The 17,223-nt window shown below is 49.2% G+C and overlaps 2 protein-coding genes across 2 annotated transcripts; one reads left to right on the plus strand and one right to left on the minus strand.

The window, feature by feature from the left end:
- Positions 1 to 472: 472 nt before the first annotated feature.
- MMACHC (metabolism of cobalamin associated C) lies at positions 473 to 10,497 on the minus strand. The gene is made up of 4 exons (XM_004025697.5): positions 10,204 to 10,497; positions 3,069 to 3,263; positions 2,258 to 2,410; positions 473 to 1,824 (listed from the first exon to the last, which is right to left on the minus strand). Exons 1-4 carry the CDS (start codon positions 10,282 to 10,284, stop codon positions 1,405 to 1,407), a joined length of 849 nt encoding a protein of 282 aa, XP_004025746.1. The 5' UTR covers positions 10,285 to 10,497; the 3' UTR covers positions 473 to 1,404.
- CCDC163 (CCDC163 homolog) lies at positions 10,493 to 14,747 on the plus strand. The gene is given in 6 exon segments (XM_031008068.3): positions 10,493 to 11,085; positions 11,130 to 11,207; positions 12,260 to 12,344; positions 14,075 to 14,185; positions 14,188 to 14,201; positions 14,453 to 14,747. Coding segments are annotated over 6 exon segments (474 nt in total). The 5' UTR covers positions 10,493 to 11,007; the 3' UTR covers positions 14,561 to 14,747.
- The last annotated feature ends 2,476 nt before the right edge of the window (positions 14,748 to 17,223 follow it).

Here is a 17,223-nt window from a genome sequence, read left to right on the forward strand (position 1 = left end):
AGGCTGGTGGCCTTGGGTAGGGCTTTCAGTAGTTGCACAGTACTGGGCAATTCTTAGCCTTCCCTTGGTTCTAGCCTTGATTAGAGATAGTCTTTTTTAGTCTCATTATGTTGCCCAGAGTGGTTCTGAATTGCTTGCCTCAGGCGGTCCTCCGCCTCAGCCTCCCAAAATGGTGGGATTACAGGTGAGCGCCACAGTGCCTGGCCAAAGCTCGTTTTGATCCTCATTCATATGTCATTGTCCTCAGAGAGGCTGTCAGCTGGGAAAAGTTATTCTCCTGGGCCCTTGAGGCCAAGGTAGATTCAGAACTGAGGATACTTCTGTGTATCATGTGATGCCATTCCAGCCACTTGTCTTCCTCAGCTACTCCCACCTGCCCACCCCTCTAGAACCCAGACTACACCCATGAGCAGCAGTACAGAATTCCCAGGGCCTTTGGTAACGGCCAACATACTGCTTACTATATGCCAGGTACTTTTCCAAAGTGCCTTACACGTGTTTATTCAGTCCCTACCTGAGGTAGGTACTTTTTTTTTTTTTTTTTGAGGCAAAGAGTCTCACACTGTCACCCAGGCCAGAGTGCAGCCACGCAGTCTCGGCTCACTGCAACCTCTGCCTCCCTGGTTCAAATGATTCTACTGCCTCAGCCTCCTGAGTAGCTGGGACTACAGGCCTGCGCTACCATGCCCGGCTAACTGCATTTTTAGTAGAGATGGGGTTTCACCGTATTGGCCAGGCTGGTCTCAAACTCGACCTCATGATCCACCTGCCTCGGCCTCCCAGAGTGCTGGGATTACAGGCGGGAGCCACCACACCCTGCTGGTAGGTACTCTTTAGAGGATATTTGCCCCTTAGGCCCTGTAACAACATCTTGGGGCACTGCTTAGAAATGGGAACAGATAGAGTCTTGGCTGGGTACGGTGGCTCATTCCTGTAATCCCAGGACTTTGGGAGGCCAAGATGGGTGGATCACGAGGTCAGGAGTTAAAGACCAGCCTGGCCAATATGATGAAACCCCATCTCTACTAAAAACACAAAAAATTAGCCAGGTGTGGTGGCAGGCACCTGTCATCCCAGCTACTCAGGAGGCTAAGGCAGATAATTGCTTGAACCCAGGAGGCAGAGGTTGCAGTGAGTAGAGACTGTGCCACTGCACTCCAGCCTAGGTGACAGAGTAAGACTCTTAAAAAAAAAAAAAAAAAAATTTGAAGGCAGATGGGAATTCTGGTTCCCTGGCCTTTATCTTGGCCAAACCTAACTTCCTTGAGACTTGTTATCTTCATGGAAGATCTCTACTATATTATCAAAAATAGTAATCTTGTACTCAAAACCTTTTGCTTTGCCAAAGCCAATTAAGTCCTAGCAAGTACCACCATAAATCAGGGTCTACATGGGAGAAAGGTATCAAGGGCCAGGGGATGCAGGTGGTGAGACCCTGGGGCTGAGCCAGCTCCGGGCTCTGCTGGGATTCCCAGGTTTCTTGGGGGCGGGTGTGGTAAAGGGAAGGTCCGGGGAGGGAGAACTAGGCTTCTCTGAGGGCTGAGCCAAGCCCAATAGGGCCAATCGTTGGGCAGGTGGAGTGGAGAAGTAGGCCTTCTGCTCTTCTGAGTAGCGCTCCTGGGGTGTCACAGCATCCCGGTAAGTCCAATCACGCCAGTGGAAATTGAAGCCTTCGAGTAGGGCGATACGGTCAGCTCTTGTAGGTACACAGTCATGAGGTTTTCTGGGTGGCAGATCTGGCACCTCTATCCCTGGCAGCAGCACTACCCCTCGGATGGCAAACCAGCCCCCAAATCGGGGGTGTATGCACACACCTGATATGCGCTGGGGAGAGGGTGAAGAAAAGCAAGGTCATGGAGGTCCCCTTGGCACCAAGTCAACTGCCATCATTGCAAGCTAGGCCTGTTCACTTCCCACTCAGTGTACACTGACTCTACATAAACCTCTGTCCTTTTCTTGGCAAACCCTTTCATAAACTATTCTGAGCACAAGGAAGGGCTGGGCTTCCTAGTCTCACCACTAGTCTTAACACTGCTGTGCCCCCTGTATCCTAAGACAGTTCTGCAGACTAAGTTTTCTGATCTCACGAGTACCCAGTTAGACAACCGCATGTGACAGGACTGCCCCCCATCCAGAACAAAGCTAATTTGTTCTGGGTTGTGTCACATCCATCCAGGGAAGGCTGAGGAATGTGGGACCTGGTAGGGAGAGGCCTTTACCAGTCTGTCTCAGCCTCTATTTACATTTTCCCTCTCACCTGGTTCCCCCATGGGTCAGCCTCCACATCTTGTCGTTGGTAGTAGTAAGCAGCCCCTGCCACATGGGCTGCTGTCTGGGCCAGGATCTTGGGGCGTCGGTTGGGGTGCACCTCGTAGTCAGCAATGATTTCTGTCTGCAGCTCTGGGAGGCTCTGGAACAGTGGACAAAATAGAGGGTACTGTCAGCATGAGGGGAGTTACGACCTTGTCCGAGGGAGCCCTAGTTTGTTTTGTGTGTGTGAACATGGTCCTGTCCTCGGGAAAACATGACCTTAACTTGGGAGGCTCCAGTGTGGACATAGTTATAGTTATTTCCAGAAGGGCACATGTTTGAAGGGAAATACATAACTCCTGGTGTGAAGGAAGGCGTGATCAGCTTTGGGGAGATCCAGTGGGTATGTACATAGTTATGTGTATATGTGAGTGTGTGTTGGGAGAATATTGTTCTGTCCTCAAAAGGACAGCATAAAGCTTGCAGGTCTAGGACAAAGCAATGCCTGGGGAATGTTGGACTCATTCCTATTCCACTTGGAGGCCAAGGAAAACCTGGTCTGAGGTTCATATAGTTGCCCATCAGTGTAGGGTGAGTGAGACTAATTTCACACTGGGGGACTGTTAGAGGAGGGTGGTGGAACCTGGGTGTGTGAGAAGGCAGAATGAGGAAAGATCACAGAATGTCAAGCCTGGCTTTAGGGTATCATTTCACCTTTGAAGTGGCTCCTAGCCCTAGGTCTAGATCCTGCATTGAGTGTGGAGGAACTGGAGGCAGCTGTAGGTTTGGGAGCTGGGGGAAAACTGAGCCTTCCTCACCTCTCTAACACGGCCCAGATGGTAGGCCACACACTGGTCCACTGGGTCAGTCAGCATTCGGAGGTGGCAGCTCTGCAAGAAGGGCTTGAGGGCCCGGTCAAACATGGCAGGCGTGCTGAGTACCAGGAAGGCCAGGGTAGGTCCTGGCAGCAGTAGGTGGAAGGCTGGAGGCAAGAGTTCATTGTACCATGCCACCTGAAACAGAAAGTTCAGGCCAGGCTGGAGAGGGCCAGTCTAGGCCTCAGCCTGGCCCACACCTTAACCTTCAGGCCTCACACTTTTGCCCCAGCCTCCATCTCACTCATTCAGTGAATTTTCACTGATGCTGTGTGATGCATTTTTATGAGCAACTCAACTGAATTTGACAGGGAATTCATTATTTTTTGAGACAGAGTCTTGCTCTGTCACCCAGGCTGGAGTGCAGTGGCATGATCTTGGCCCACTGCAACTTTGGCCTCCCAGATTCAAGTGATTCTCATGCCTCAGCCTCCCGAGCAGCTGGGATTACGATGTGCACTACCACGCCTGGCTAGTTTTTGTATTTTTAGTAGAGACAGGGTTTCGCCATGTTGGCCAGGCTGGTCTCCGAACTCCTGGCCTCAGCTAGGACCCACCTGCCTCGGCCTTCCAAAGTGCTGGGATTATATAGGCGTGAGCCACCGAGCCTGGCCCAGGGAATTCTTTTATTTATTGAAGGACTGACTGACAACAAATAATTTCAGGCCTCATCCAACTACAAATGAACCAATGAAAATGAAAAACCCCGCCAGGCGTGGTGACTCACAGCTATAATCCCAGCACTTTGGGAGGCTGAGGCAGGTGGATCACCTAAGGTCTGGAGTTTGAGACCAGCCTGGCCAACATGGTGAAACCCTGCCTGTACTAGAAATACAAAAATTAGACAAGCATGGTGGCACTCGCCTGTAATCGCAGCTACTCAGGAGGCTGAGGCAGGAGAATCGCTTGAACCTGGTAGGCAGAGGTTGCAGTGAGACAAGATCGTGCCACTGCACTCCAGCCTGGGCGACAGAGTGAGACCCCCGCCTCAAAAAATAATAATAATAAAAGAAAATGAAAAACCCAGGAATGAGGACCCACAGAGTAGGGTTCCTAAATCCACAACTGACTGAGGTGCATGAGGGCATAGGAACAGTCAAAAGTGGCTGTCAACGCACTTGCCCTCCAAGTCCAACACCTTGAAGGCATTCTAAGACAAAAACAAGATCGGAGATTTCTCAAAGCAGAATCAACATATGATGCCATGACAGTTGTTCAGAAAAATATTGTTAATCTGGAGAAGCATGTTGTTGCAGCCAAGCCTGAGAGGGAGAAAGCCACCTGAACCCTCAATGCCATTCATGCCACAGTCCAACTCATCCTCAAATGACACAAAACGATGTGGTTCCACCAGTCTCTTCCCAACCAGCACTTCTTTATCCTTTTGATATGTCGTCAGGGGAAACTATCAGTGGCAGCAAGCTATGTCTTCACTGAAGATCAAGGGGTTATAATAGATTAAAATTTTACTATATCCAGAGCATCTCCATACAGACAGATCAAAAGACGAGATCATAGTTCCAGGCTATATAACCCTAACTCTAGAGATGAATTTGGAGAGAACAGGCAGTATTTTTTTTTTTTTTTTTGAGACGGAGTCTCACTCTGTTGCCCAGGCTAGAGTGCAGTGGCGTGATCTAGGCTCACTGCAACCTCCGCCTCCCGGGTTCAAGTGATTCCCCTGCCTCAGCCTCCTGAGTAGCTGGGACTACAGGCATGTGCCACCATGCCCGGCTAATTTTTGTATTTTTAGTAGAGATGAGGTTTCACCATGTTGGCCAGGGTGGTCTCGATCTCCTGACCTCGTGATCCACCTAACTTGGCCTCCCAAAGTGCTGAGATTATAGGCGTGAACCACCGCACCCAGCCCAGGCAGTTTCTTAAAATACTGTTTTTAGGCTGGGTGCGGTGGCTCATGCCTGCAATCCCAGCACTTTGGGAGGCTGAGGTAGGAGGACTGCTTGGGGCCAAGAGTTTGAGACCAGCCTGGGTAACAGAGTGAGAACCTGTCTTTTTATTTTATTTTATTTTTTGAGACGGAGTCTCACTCTGTCGCCAAGCTGGAGTGCAATGGCGCAGCCTCGGCTTATTGCAATCTCCACCTCCCGGGTTCAAGTGATTTTCCTGTCTCAGCCTCCCGAGTTGCTGGGACTACAGGCGTGCATCACTACGCCCAGCTAATTTTTGTATTTTTTAGTAGAGACGGAGTTTCACCATGTTGGCCAGGATGGTCTCGATCTCTTGACCTCATGATCCACCTGCATCGGCCTCCCAAAGTGCTGGAATTACAGGCGTGAGTCACCGCGCCAGGCGAGAACCTGTCTTTAAAAACAAAATGGCCCCCTTTTTTTTTTTTTTTTTAAATGTATACAGTCTCACTGTCGCCCAGGGGCTAGGGTGCAGTGGCATGATCTTGGCTCACTGCAACCTCTGCCTCCTGGGTTCAAGTGATTTTTGTGCCTCAGCCTCCCGAGTAGCAGGGATTAACAGGCGTGTGCTACCAGGCCTAACTAATTTTTTGTATTTTTAGTAGAGATGGGGTTTTGCCATGTTGGCCAGGCTGGTCTCGAACTCCTGGCCTCAACTGATCTGCCCACCTTGGCCTCCCAAAGTGCTAGGATTACAGGCGTGAGCTTCCGTGCCAGGCCAAAAAAAACATTTTTATCAGTTAATGATGAACTGATGCTACCAAAGAGGCTAGAAACGTACTTAACCTCTGACTTGAGCCCATCAGGGGTTTTTCTGCTTTTTTTTTTTTGAGACAGTCTTGCTTTGTCACCTAGGCTAGAGTGCAGTGAGGTGATCACAGCTCACTGCAGCCTCAACCTCCCTCCCTCAAGCAATCATCCCTCCTCAGCTTCCCGAGTGGCTGGGACCACAGGTGTGAGCCACCACACCTGGCTGGCTAATTAAAACAAAAAAATAATTTGTTGTAGAGACAGGGTCTCCCTATGTTGCCCAGGATGGGATTTTCCTGCTTTTGACACACTTCCTTGTTACCACGGTCAACACCATATTAGTCTACAAAACCCCTAACAGGAATCTTGTGTTTGGTTTCTTTTTTTTGAGATGGAATTTTGCTCTTGTTCCCCAGGGTGGAGTTTGTGGCGCGATCTTGGCTCACTGCAACCTCTGCCTCCTGGGTTCAAGTGATTCTCCTGCTTCAGCCTGCCAAGGAGCTGGGATTACAGGTGCCTGCCAGCAAGCCTGGCTCATTTTCTGTATTTTTAGTTGAGATGGGGTTTCAACATGTTGGCGAGGCTGGTCTTGAACTCCTGACCTCAGATGATCCACCCGCCTCCGCCTCCCTAAAGTGCTGGGATTACAGGCGTGAGCCTTCGCGCCCGGCCAGCAAGCTTGTGTTTTTGAGGTTGACCAATCAGCAAAGCAAATATGTGATTAATGCAAACTTTATTTTCAGTTTTAGGACACACAATATTTGCTTTTGTCCACTTGGCCTGGACATCCAAGAAATTGGATTCACCTGTAACACTGTCTACACCAACATTCATGCACTGAACATGAAGAAGAGATGTCACAAGAAGCCCAAACCGAAGACCCATAACATAACCTGCAATGAACTTGCTAAATCACGTAGTTGTTGAGGTTTCTGCTGTTCACACAAAGTGCTATGTATATGCCGGCATCACTTACTGGGGATTTCTGACTCATAGTGCAGAACACTTGACACAAGTCTACACAGGCTACCTGGGGTTGTGCATTAATGGGACAGAGTGGGATGACCATTACTCGTTTGATTGTAGCTGGTTTTACTGCTGTAACAGATAAGTGAAGTCTGTGTCAGTGCTCAACTAATAATGTGACTGTTGTGGTTAGGTCTGTTCCCCCTCATGTCTATTATAGGTTCATGTATTATATGGCAGGGAACTTAGAATAGAGAGGCAGAAACCTCAGCTACTCAGGAGGCTGAGGTGGGAGAATCGCTTGAACCTGGGAGCCAGAGGTTGCAGTGAGCCAAGATGGTGCCATTGCACTCCAGCGGGGGCAACAGAGTGAGACTCCATCTCAAAAAAAAAAAAAAAAAAAAAGGCAGAGAGTTAGAGAGTTATTATTGTTATTATTTTTGAGATGGAGTTTCGCTCTTCTTCTTGCCCAGGCTAGAGTGCAATGGCGCGATCTCGACTCACCACAACCTCCACCTCCTGGGCTCAAGCGATTCTCCTGCTTCAGCCTCCCGAGTAGCTGGGATTACAGGTGCACACCACCACGCCCACCTAATTTTGTATTTTTAGTAGAGACGGGATTTCACCATGTTGGCCAGGCTGGTCTTGAACCCCTGACCTCCAGTAATTTACCCACCTTGGCCTCCCAACGTGCTGGGATTATAGGTGAGAACCACCACGCCCGGCTGCAGAAAGTTATAATAGGCAGAACCACTAAGAACAATAGAAATGACTGTACTATAGCTAGTGCAATGACAGGGTCAGATGAGGATCCTCTGAAATTAGAAAAGGCTTCCTTGTGGCTGGGCATGGTGCCTGTAATTACATGCCTGTAATTCCAGCACTTTGGGAGGCCAACGCAGGCAGATCACCTGAGGTCGGGAGTTCAAGACCAGCCTGACCAACATGGAGAAACTGTCTCTACTAAAAAAAATACAAAATTAGCCGGGTACGTTGGCACATGCCTGTAATCCTACCTACTCTGGAGGCTGAGGCAGGAGAATCACTTGAACCCGGGAGGCAGAGGTTGTGGTGAGCTGAGATCGCACCATTGCACTCCAGCCTGGGCAACAAGAGTGAAACTCCATCTCAAAAAAAAAAAAAAAAAAAAGAAAAGAAAAGGCTTTCTTGGATGCTAAGTCTTGAAGGCTAGAAAGTCAACTGGTCAACTGTCAGGTTGATGTAGGGAGGAGAATCTGGTGTGCATTTATTTATTATTTATATTTCACCAAAAAAGACATAAACTCACTGGTGTGTATTTTAAAAAGGTCACAAACCGAGTGCGGTGACTCATGCCTGTAATCCCAGTGCTTTGGGTGGCTGGCCGAAGCAGGAGGATCACTTGAGGCCAGGAGTTCAAGACCAGCCAGGGCAACAAAGTGAGACCCTGAGTGTTGGTGCATGCCTGGAGTCAGCTACTTGGGAGACTAAAGTGGGAGGATCACTTGAGCCCAGGAGTTTGAGGCTGCAGTGAGCTGTGATTGCACCACTGCACTCCGGCCGGGAGGACAGAGTGAGACTTTGTCTCTAAATAAATAAAGAATAAAATAAACAAGTCACAGCATAAGCAAACACACTGGCAGAAAATTCCTGGGTATATTTGAGAATTGTCTAGTTTGGTGGAAGTGAAGGGTCTGTAGAGGGAATCAGAGGGAGAGAAGGCTGGAGAGATCAATAGGAGTGAGATTTTGATTGGCTTTGAATACCAATTTAAGGAATATGGATTTAATTTGGTGACAGTGAAGAGCCACTGAAGATTTAAGGAGTAAACTAGCATGATCATTTTTAGATCAAACTGGCTGCAGTGTGGAGGATAGACTGGAGGTAAAATGACAGCAAGGAGGTTATTACAGTAATCCAAGTGAGAAATGGTGGCCTGGCCCACAGCATAGATGGGTGGAATACAAGGGAATGGATTTGGGAGATTCAGTAGACAGTCTTATAGGTCTTGGTGGCTGATTGGATATAGGGGTAGGGAGGTGAGAGGTAGGAGCCTAGGGTGACTGGCAGGGCTGCAGTTGGCTTTGTTCAGTACAAAAGCTCCTAATACCCAGGTCTACTCAACTTGCCAGATAGGCATTCTCACTCTCCCACACACCTGCCATCCACTGAAACGGTGTCTCAAAGAGTTAAAGGTCGATCTGCAACAAATAGCTTTTGTTTTCTCAAAAACCCAGTGTCATAATATTAGCTTCTAGCACATCAGGCATCAAGCCCTTTTACTTGGTAACACCACACCACTATCTCCACACCTTTACTCAAGCTTTTTCTGATATTTGGGATGTACATAACCCGCCTTCCTTCCAATCTATCTTTTCATATATAGCTCAATTCCATTTTTTCTGGCAAGACCAGTCTCAAGCTAGAGCCAACCTACTTCTCCCTCTATATCCTCTCCCAGGACTGCTGTGAGCCACTCAGCAGAAGGAATGGGAAGTTGGTAGTCTCTTAAGCATCAGGCAAAGGGCTCAAGCTGAGCTGATTTAGCTTTGTAACTTAACTGCTCAGTGCACAGGGCACTGATGTGGGGAAATGTAACTGTGTAAATGGGGGTTGGGGTGTGGTGCTGAGACTGCTGTGCCAGGCGAGTGTACAAAGTTTCATTACCCAGCCCAGCACTGATGACTGGAAATATCATGAATTATCCTTCTGTTGGTAGAGGGAACAAACCAGCCAATTGTTTGCCTGTTCATCACCAGGAATGCCCTTCCTTCCTCAGCTGACCTAAATGATAGCTATGCAAACCTTCTAGGCTTTGCCCTCTCCTAAATCCTTTAGGACGTTCCAAGGTGACTTTGCCTCACAGGTCCCTTTCTTCTTGTAAATTATATAGGTGACAATCTGAGCCACACACGTTACAGGGCATATGGTGTCTCCCGTTAACCAATCCGGCATTATATGGGGGTAAAAGGACAAACATGCGACAACTTTTTTTTTTTTTTTGACACGGAGTTTCGCTCTTTGTTGCTCAGGCTGGACTGCAATGGCGCAATCTCGGCTCACGGCAACCTCCGTCTCATGGGTTCAAGCAATTGTCCTGCCTCAGCCTCCCGAGTAGCTGGGATTACAGGCATGCACCACCAAGCCCGGCTAATTTTATATTTTTAGTAGAGATGGGGTTTCACCATGTCGGCCAGGCTGGTCTCGAACTCCTCACCTCAGGTGATCCGCCTGCCTCGGCCTCCCAAAGTGCTGGGATTACAGGCGTGAGCCACCATGCCCGGCCTCGACCACTACCTTTTTAACCCAAGCCCCCACTGAAACGCTGTCCCTGTTGTCACATGGACACTGGGCTGCAGGAACCCAGGAGGATCAGAGGCTCCCGAGGCCTCACGCCAGTTGCAACGAAGCCAATCATATATTTCGCCCTAGAACAGCAGGAGGGATAAACTAACCTGGAAGGGGTAAACCTCGAAGCCAAAAGGACATAGCGTGTCCTCGATCTTCTGCTTCAGCTCTGCGACTTTCGGCTCCATAGCGCACGTTACACGCTGAGCTTGCTGGGGAATGAAGTCTCAAGGACACTTGGGCCGTTACCTTTTGAGTCAGCTTCGACTCCATTTCCCAGGTAGGAAATGGGTCCAGTAGCGGGACCGTATTGCCTATGCGCGATGCATCTTGGGATGCGTAGTTCGTTTCCTCCTTGGAGACAGCCACACGGAATCAGGAAGACTCAGTTTCCCGGCAAGCTACACGGTGGGGGTGTGCATGTACGTGTCTCTTCTAGAGAAAGGTAGTTCCACCGCCTCCATCGCCGGTTGTGTTCGCAAGAGGCGAACTCAGTTTCCCAGGTGGCGCTGCGGCAGCCAATCCAAAGTCGGACTTTCAAAACCAACCCGAAGTTTTGAAGCCGGCGGCGGCAGTTGTCACTGGCACAGGTTTGGCGTGGTGGCGCCAGTGTACTACTTCTGGGGAGGTGTCGACCAGGTTCTGGCACCTTCAATCCCCACCTGATATCTGCGTATCATCACGGTATCCCGCTTTTCCCCCAGTTCCCCAAGAGCGTCCTTCCTTTCCCTAGTCACAGGATCGCAGTTTTGGTCTGATAGCGCATCCCCCTACCCCAGTGTTGCATCCCCACTCCCCTCTTTCCATCTAACGTGGTGGCCTTTCCTGGGGATACCTTGGGTATCCCCCGCTGGGAGAGCAAGCACAAGACACCAGGGAGCCAGACCCCTGCCGCTCCCCTGCCACAGGATATGAATACGGGCCTCAGCTGGTTTGAGCAGCTGGCTGTGCTTCTCAACGCTACTGATGGAAATGTGGTCCGGATTAAGGTGAGGGGTTGGTGGAGGTCCCCAGTTTGCGTGGGGAGGCTAAGGGACTCTCAGAGCTCATTGGCCTGTGCATCTGTTTCTTTTGTAGCAGTGGCTGTATCCTCTTGGGGTCTCCACCGCAGGTAAGTAATGTCTCTTTCTACTTCCAAGCCCTTTCTCTTTCTGTGCCTTCCTCCAGTGCCTGTATCATCCATTATTCCTTCCAAATTCCAACTCTGTCCTTTCCTGAACTCTGTTTCCCCACACAGACCCTGCACTTAACCCTTCCTTATTTCCTCAGCCGGGGACCTGGCTGGGACCTGGATTTCCTCTCATCACTTGCCTCTGCAGTCAGGAGTCGAAGCTCAACAGCCTTGGGCTGTAGAGACTCCCACAGTTCCACAAAGGCTGAGCTGCCCTGAGTCCTAGAGCCCAACCTCTCTCTGGGATGAGGTTGCTATTCTCTGATCCCAATTTCAATCTCAGGCTCAGGTGAGGCTTGGAATCCTTGGTGTGTATATGTGATGTTTGTGTGAGATGAGGAGACTAGGGGTTGGGAAAAGCTGTTATACAGTAGTTCATGTGCTTTTTTCTGCCTGGGGAGGTGATAGGCACTAAGGCAGGCAGTGCAGGGCCTGCTAGAAGAGCGAGAGCAGCAGAAGTACCAGATCAGTGTCCTGGAAGGTATCTGGCCAGTTATTTTCTTCATATACACAGCTTCATATGTATGCACACAGTTTTGCCACACACCTGTTGTGTGTGCACATGTGTCTTGTTTTGCAAGTAGAGTATCTAGGGTCTTGTGAAACTCTTAGAGAGGATGATCCCCAACTTGTCCCACTACAGCATCACTAAGGTTGCTGCAGGGGGCCCCAAAGGAGAGTGCTTTTCTCCTGGAGCAACGCCTGGAGATGCTGAGAAGGGAACTGCAGGGCCTTCAGAGCCAGGTGTGGGAGCAAGCCCAAGCCCAAGCCCAAGCCCAGATGCAAACAGGACCAGGAGAATGCAGTACTACCAATGGCCTTCCTCAGGAGCTGCAGACTGAGTAAGCGATAGGCAAGACCTTGCCTTCTTGAGGCCTTTGAACTCTTGGCATTTGTAGTGGGACAAGTTGGGGATCATCCTCTCTAAGAGTTTCACAAGACCCTAGATACTCTACTTGCCTTCTTACTCTGGATTTGTTGATTGACTTTAGAATAGCACTGCTGTCACTCCTACAGTGCTGTGGGAGGAGTCAGAGATTATGCAGAAGGAATTGAAGTTGCTGCAGTACCAGTTGAGTAAGTAAAAGGTGGTTGGGGGTGAATATGCGTTTCCTTGTCCCCTTTTCTGGAAAGTCATCTTCTTCTTTTTTTTATTTTTATTTTTTTTGAGATGGAGTCTCGCTCTGTTGCCCAGCCTCGCTCTGTTGCCTATTGCCAAGGCTGTGTTGCAATGGCGCAATCTTGGCTCACTGCAACCTCTGCCTCCCGAGTCCAAGCGATTCTCCTGCCTCAGCCTCCTGAGTAGCTGGGATTACAGGTGCCCGCCACCATGCCTGGCCACTTTTTTTCGTATTTTTAGTATTTTTAGTAGAAATGGGGTTTCACCGTGTTGGCCGGGCTGGTCTCGAACTCCTGACCTCAGATGATCCGCCTGCCTTGGCCTCCCAAAGTGCTGGGATTACAGGTGTGAGCCACCGCGCCTGGCCTGGAAAGTCTTCTTGCTCTTTCATTAAGGGCCATGGCTCCAACTGCCTGAGCTACTGAGAAGTGTGGCCAAGTATTTTGTTGCACTCTTTGTCTCTCATGGTGTGAGTTTAATCTCTTCAGTCAGCTTGGAAGCGTCCCAATGGCTGAGACAGAATGTTTCTGTCTCAGTTTTTGGCAACAGGCTGGTCACAGGCAGGGAGGGAGAAGGAAAGAAGTTGGGGAACAGCCCCCTTACATTCTCTCTCATCTGCAGGCCAGCACTAGGAGCTGCTGCTGAAACAGCTGGCTGAGGGACGACAGGCTTAGGTTGGCAGTTGGAAGGTAGGACTAGGTTCAGACTTGTCTCTGCATATTTCTCTATGGAGGACCTTTCCTCTCTCTGTCTATCCTGTTCTGCAGGGAGGCCAGGATACCCTCTCCTGCCCCTGTCTCCATTCCTCTCTTCCCTGTACTGACTGTCTCTCTCTCCAGAGCTCTTCTTCCTAACCCTTCTGCTCCCGGCCATGAGAAACTATCCTTGCCGACATGAGGGTTCCAAGTGTGCTGAAGAGGACAGTCATGGGGAGGGAGAGAGGGAGAGGTTTGGTTCCACCTGAGCCCATGATCTGGCAGATGTTACAGCAGTTGCAAAGTGGCCAGGAAGGCAAGGGTCATACCCTGGAGGCTACCAGGACAGAGGACCAAGATGCCTGGAGGGAGCACAACCTCCTCAGGTCAGGGGGTGTGGGTGCTGTGCCAGTGGAGGGAAATTGTCTCACAGGTCGGGCACTGGGGACCAAAGTTCAGCTATCCTAGATTTGACTTGGGCTTTTGGGGCAGTATTATCTGGGTTGTATCCCATAAGGGCATTCTTTACCTGATAGAGAGTCAGTGAGGTACCTTTATATGTTTGGATGTTACAGAGGGAGGTGAGATCAGCAGGGCGCGGTGGCTCATGCCTATAATCCCAGCACTTTGGGAGGCCGAGGTGGGCAGATCACCTGAGGTCAGGAGTTCAAGACCAGCCTGGCTAACATGGTGAAACCCCATTTCTACAAAAATTAGCCGGGCATGATGGCGGGTGCCTGTAATCCCAGCTACTCAGGAGGCTGAGGTGGGAGAATCGCTTGAACCCAGGAGGTGGAGGTTGCAGTAAACTGAGATCATGCCATTGCACTCCAGCTTGGGTGACAGAGTGAGACTCCATCTCAAAAAAAAAAAAAAAAAAAAAAAAGAGGGAGGAGACCAGAGTCCTAGCCTGAGGAAGAGAGTTCTGTGTTGGAAGGGCCCCCTTGATACATCATTATCTTCTCTGTTTCTGGTTCTGTTCCCCTTTCCAGGATCTCCATTCATGTTGTCCAATCTAAGCTGCCTCTGCCCACTACCTTCACCATGTCTGTTTCTTCATCCAGCTCTTAATTCAGTCTTCTGGACAGTAACAGTAGCTGGGAACTTTATGGAAGCCAGGTGAGGATAAGGACAAGGATTCCCGTTTTTGGGGAGGCTAAATCTGAATGGTGCCTGAATGCCAGCTGCCTAATTATTTAACACTAGGTAGAATGGAGTCTCTGCCTTTCTGTGAACTCACTGACCTCTGTTGCCGTTTATCCTGTCAGTCCTGTATGTCCCTCTCTATTAGAAAGGCCTAGGGCCTAGTTCTGTGCATATCGCAATGCTTGCTGATGACTTGTTTTCTCTTCCCTTTTCTTTCCTCTTAGATCCCCAGAGGAGCACCCTTTCTAACCTGGAGCCCAGCATCTTTCAGCTCCATGCCCAGAGTCTTAAGCAAGAGGACCTATTCCTTTGGGGCCCCAAAATGCTCCTGAATGACCTGTAAGGACTCGTTAAGAATAGTAGGATGAAGGCTTCTTTGCCCACCCTCCCCTCCAAGGCCCTGTTTCTGGGCTGCCCGCCCCTACCTTCTTGAAGTAGCTATTATCTGTCTTATCTACTGAGGCTTTTCACTGCCTGCCCATCCTTGCCCCCCAACTGCAATAAAATGGTTTAACCCTCCCTGATGTGTTTTCTGTGAGTCAGCACCCACATGGGATAGAATCAGCTGTACCTGTTCATCTTCCTGTTACTTGGAGTGCTTTCTGTGACGTCTACCCCTGAAATCCAAGTTCATAGACATTTATAGCTGTATCTTTTTTTTTTTTTTTTGAGATGGAGTCTTGTTCTGTCACCCAAGGTGGAGTGCAGTGGTGCCATCTCAGCTCACTGCAACCTCCGCCTCCCAGTTCAAGCGATTGTCCTGCCTCAGCCTCCCAAGTAGCTGGGATTACAGGTGTGCGCTAATTTTTGTATTTTTAGTAGAGATGGGGTTTCACCATGTTGGCCAGTCTGGTCTTGAACTTCTGACCTCAAGTGATCTGCCTGCCTCACCCTCCCAAAGTGCTGGGATTACAGTTGTGAGCCACCATGCCCAGCCTATAGCTGTACCTTCTGAGTGCAAGCTCAGTTGAACTTGGAAAGTAATGGGAGCTCCCATTCTGGTGAGTAGAATGAGGTAGGACACTGCTCTGGGGCAGTAGTGCTGGGGGATGCAAAGGAGGATGAGATATTCTGGTGGGACTTGGATCTGGACAGTAGGAGGCTACCTTTCCTCATCTCCAGCTTCTGCCTTTTTTTTTTTTTTTTTTTTCTGAGACAAGGTCTTACTCAGTTGCCCAGGCTGGAGTGCAGTGGCATGATCTTGGCTCACTGCAGCCTCCGCTTCCTGTACTAAAGCAATCCTCCCACCTTAGCCCCCAAGTAATAATATATGGGACTACAGGCACACGCTATCATGCCTGGCTAATTTTTAAATATTTTTTGTAGAGACAGGTTTTCACCATGTTGCCCAGGCTGGTCTTGAACTCCTGGGCTCAACTGATCCACCAACTTTGGCCTCCCAAAGTGTTCAGATTACAGGTGTGAGCTGCTACCATGCCTAGCCCCAGCTTCTGCTGCTTGAGGCTCTCTTTGGCATCTCCACACATCATCCTTAGCAGCCCAGACTGCATTTCTGTAGCAGCCTCTTCCCTGGTCTCTTCTTTCAGTCTTTCTGCCTCTAATCCAGTGGCTTTAAGAATTTTTTGGCTGTGACTTCCAGTAAGAAATACAATTTACATTGTGACCTAGTAAATATGTGTGTAGATTTATTAACTGAAATAAAAATGTTATGATTTAATTTTTATCCTTAGTGGGAGTGATACACTGATATTTTCTATTATATTTCATTAAAAAATGCCTTGTGACTAATGATCCTGATCCTTTTCACTACTTGGACAACACGGAACATGAACTGCATGGGTCCACTTTTTTTTTTTCTTTTTTTTGAGATGGAGTTTCACTCTGTAACCCAGGCCAGAGTGCAGTGGCAAGATCACAGCTCACTGCAGCCTCAACTTCCTGGGCTCAAGCGATCCTCCCACCTCAGTCTCCCATGTAGCTGGGACCACAGGCATGTGCCACCACACCCAGCTAATTTTTTGTACTTTTTGTAAAGACAGGGTTTCGCCATCTTGCCTAGGCTGGTCTCGAACTCCTGGGCTCAAGTGATCCTCCTGCCTCAGCTTCCCTAGTAGCTAGTACTACAGGCATGTGATGCCACACCCAGCTAATTATAAAAGGATTTTTGTTTGTAGAGACGCGTCTCACTATGTTGCCGAGGCTGGTCTCAAACCCTTGGGCTCAAGAGATCCTCCTACCTCAGTCTCCCAAAGCCCTTGGGATTACAGGTCTGAGCCCACACACCCAACCTCAACAGAAATATTAAATAGCAATGTGGAAAATTGTTATTTGAGCTGTCACCAGGTGGCAGCACATGATTTGTTGCCAGAAGAATGGTACCAAAAAGCCTTTGGTCAGGGGGACTGGGCTGGGGTGATCTCTCTTCTCCCTTCAGAGATTCTGTGAGCTACCAATTAATCTTCCTAAAACACTGCCCTGTTTAGTTTATGGTCCTGCTCAAGAATAGCTCTCACAGCATAAAAAACAAAAGACAAATTTGAATATTGGCATTTAAGCCCAACCCACATGCAGCCTCTTCTCTCTCCAATATCTCCTACCACACTTCTTTCTTTCTTTTTATATTTTTTTGGGACAGGGTCCTGCTCTGTTGTCCAGGCTGGAGTGCAGTGGCACGATCCACAGCTCACTGTAGCCTTGACCTCTGGGCTCAGGTGATCTTCTGGCCTTAGCCTCCCAAGTAGCTAGGACCACAGGTACATGCCACCATTTTGGGCTCATTTTTTTTTTTTTTTTTCTGTACAGACAGGGTCTCGCTATGTTGCCCAGGCTGGTCTCAAACTCCTGGCTTCAAGTGATCCACCCTGGCCTCCCAAAGTGCTGGGATTACAGAAGTGAATCACTGTGTCTGGCCATATTTCTTTCTTTCTTTTTTTTTTTTTTGAGACGGAGACTTGCTGTGTCGCCCAGGCTGGAGTGCAGTGGTGCGATCTTGGCTCACTGCAACTTCTGCTTCCCGGGCTCAAGCGATTCTCTT

The sequence above is a fragment of the Gorilla gorilla genome, chromosome 1 (assembly GCF_029281585.2).
Source record: "Gorilla gorilla gorilla isolate KB3781 chromosome 1, NHGRI_mGorGor1-v2.1_pri, whole genome shotgun sequence".
In the NCBI taxonomy this organism is placed as follows: Eukaryota; Metazoa; Chordata; class Mammalia; order Primates; family Hominidae; genus Gorilla; species Gorilla gorilla.

What these genes read in the sequence shown, in the direction of transcription:
- MMACHC (XM_004025697.5), bottom strand. Translation starts at nt 10,284, where the DNA reads ATGGAGCCGAAAGTCGCAGAGCTGAAGCAGAAGATCGAGGACACGCTA. An exon ending in TCGAGGTTTACCCCTTCCAG is followed by an intron (nt 3,264 to 10,203) that starts GTTAGTTTATCC and finishes TTTCTGTTTCAG; the next exon opens with GTGGCATGGTACAATGAACT. An exon ending in ATCTGGGCCGTGTTAGAGAG is followed by an intron (nt 2,411 to 3,068) that starts GTGAGGAAGGCT and finishes CCACTGTTCCAG; the next exon opens with AGCCTCCCAGAGCTGCAGAC.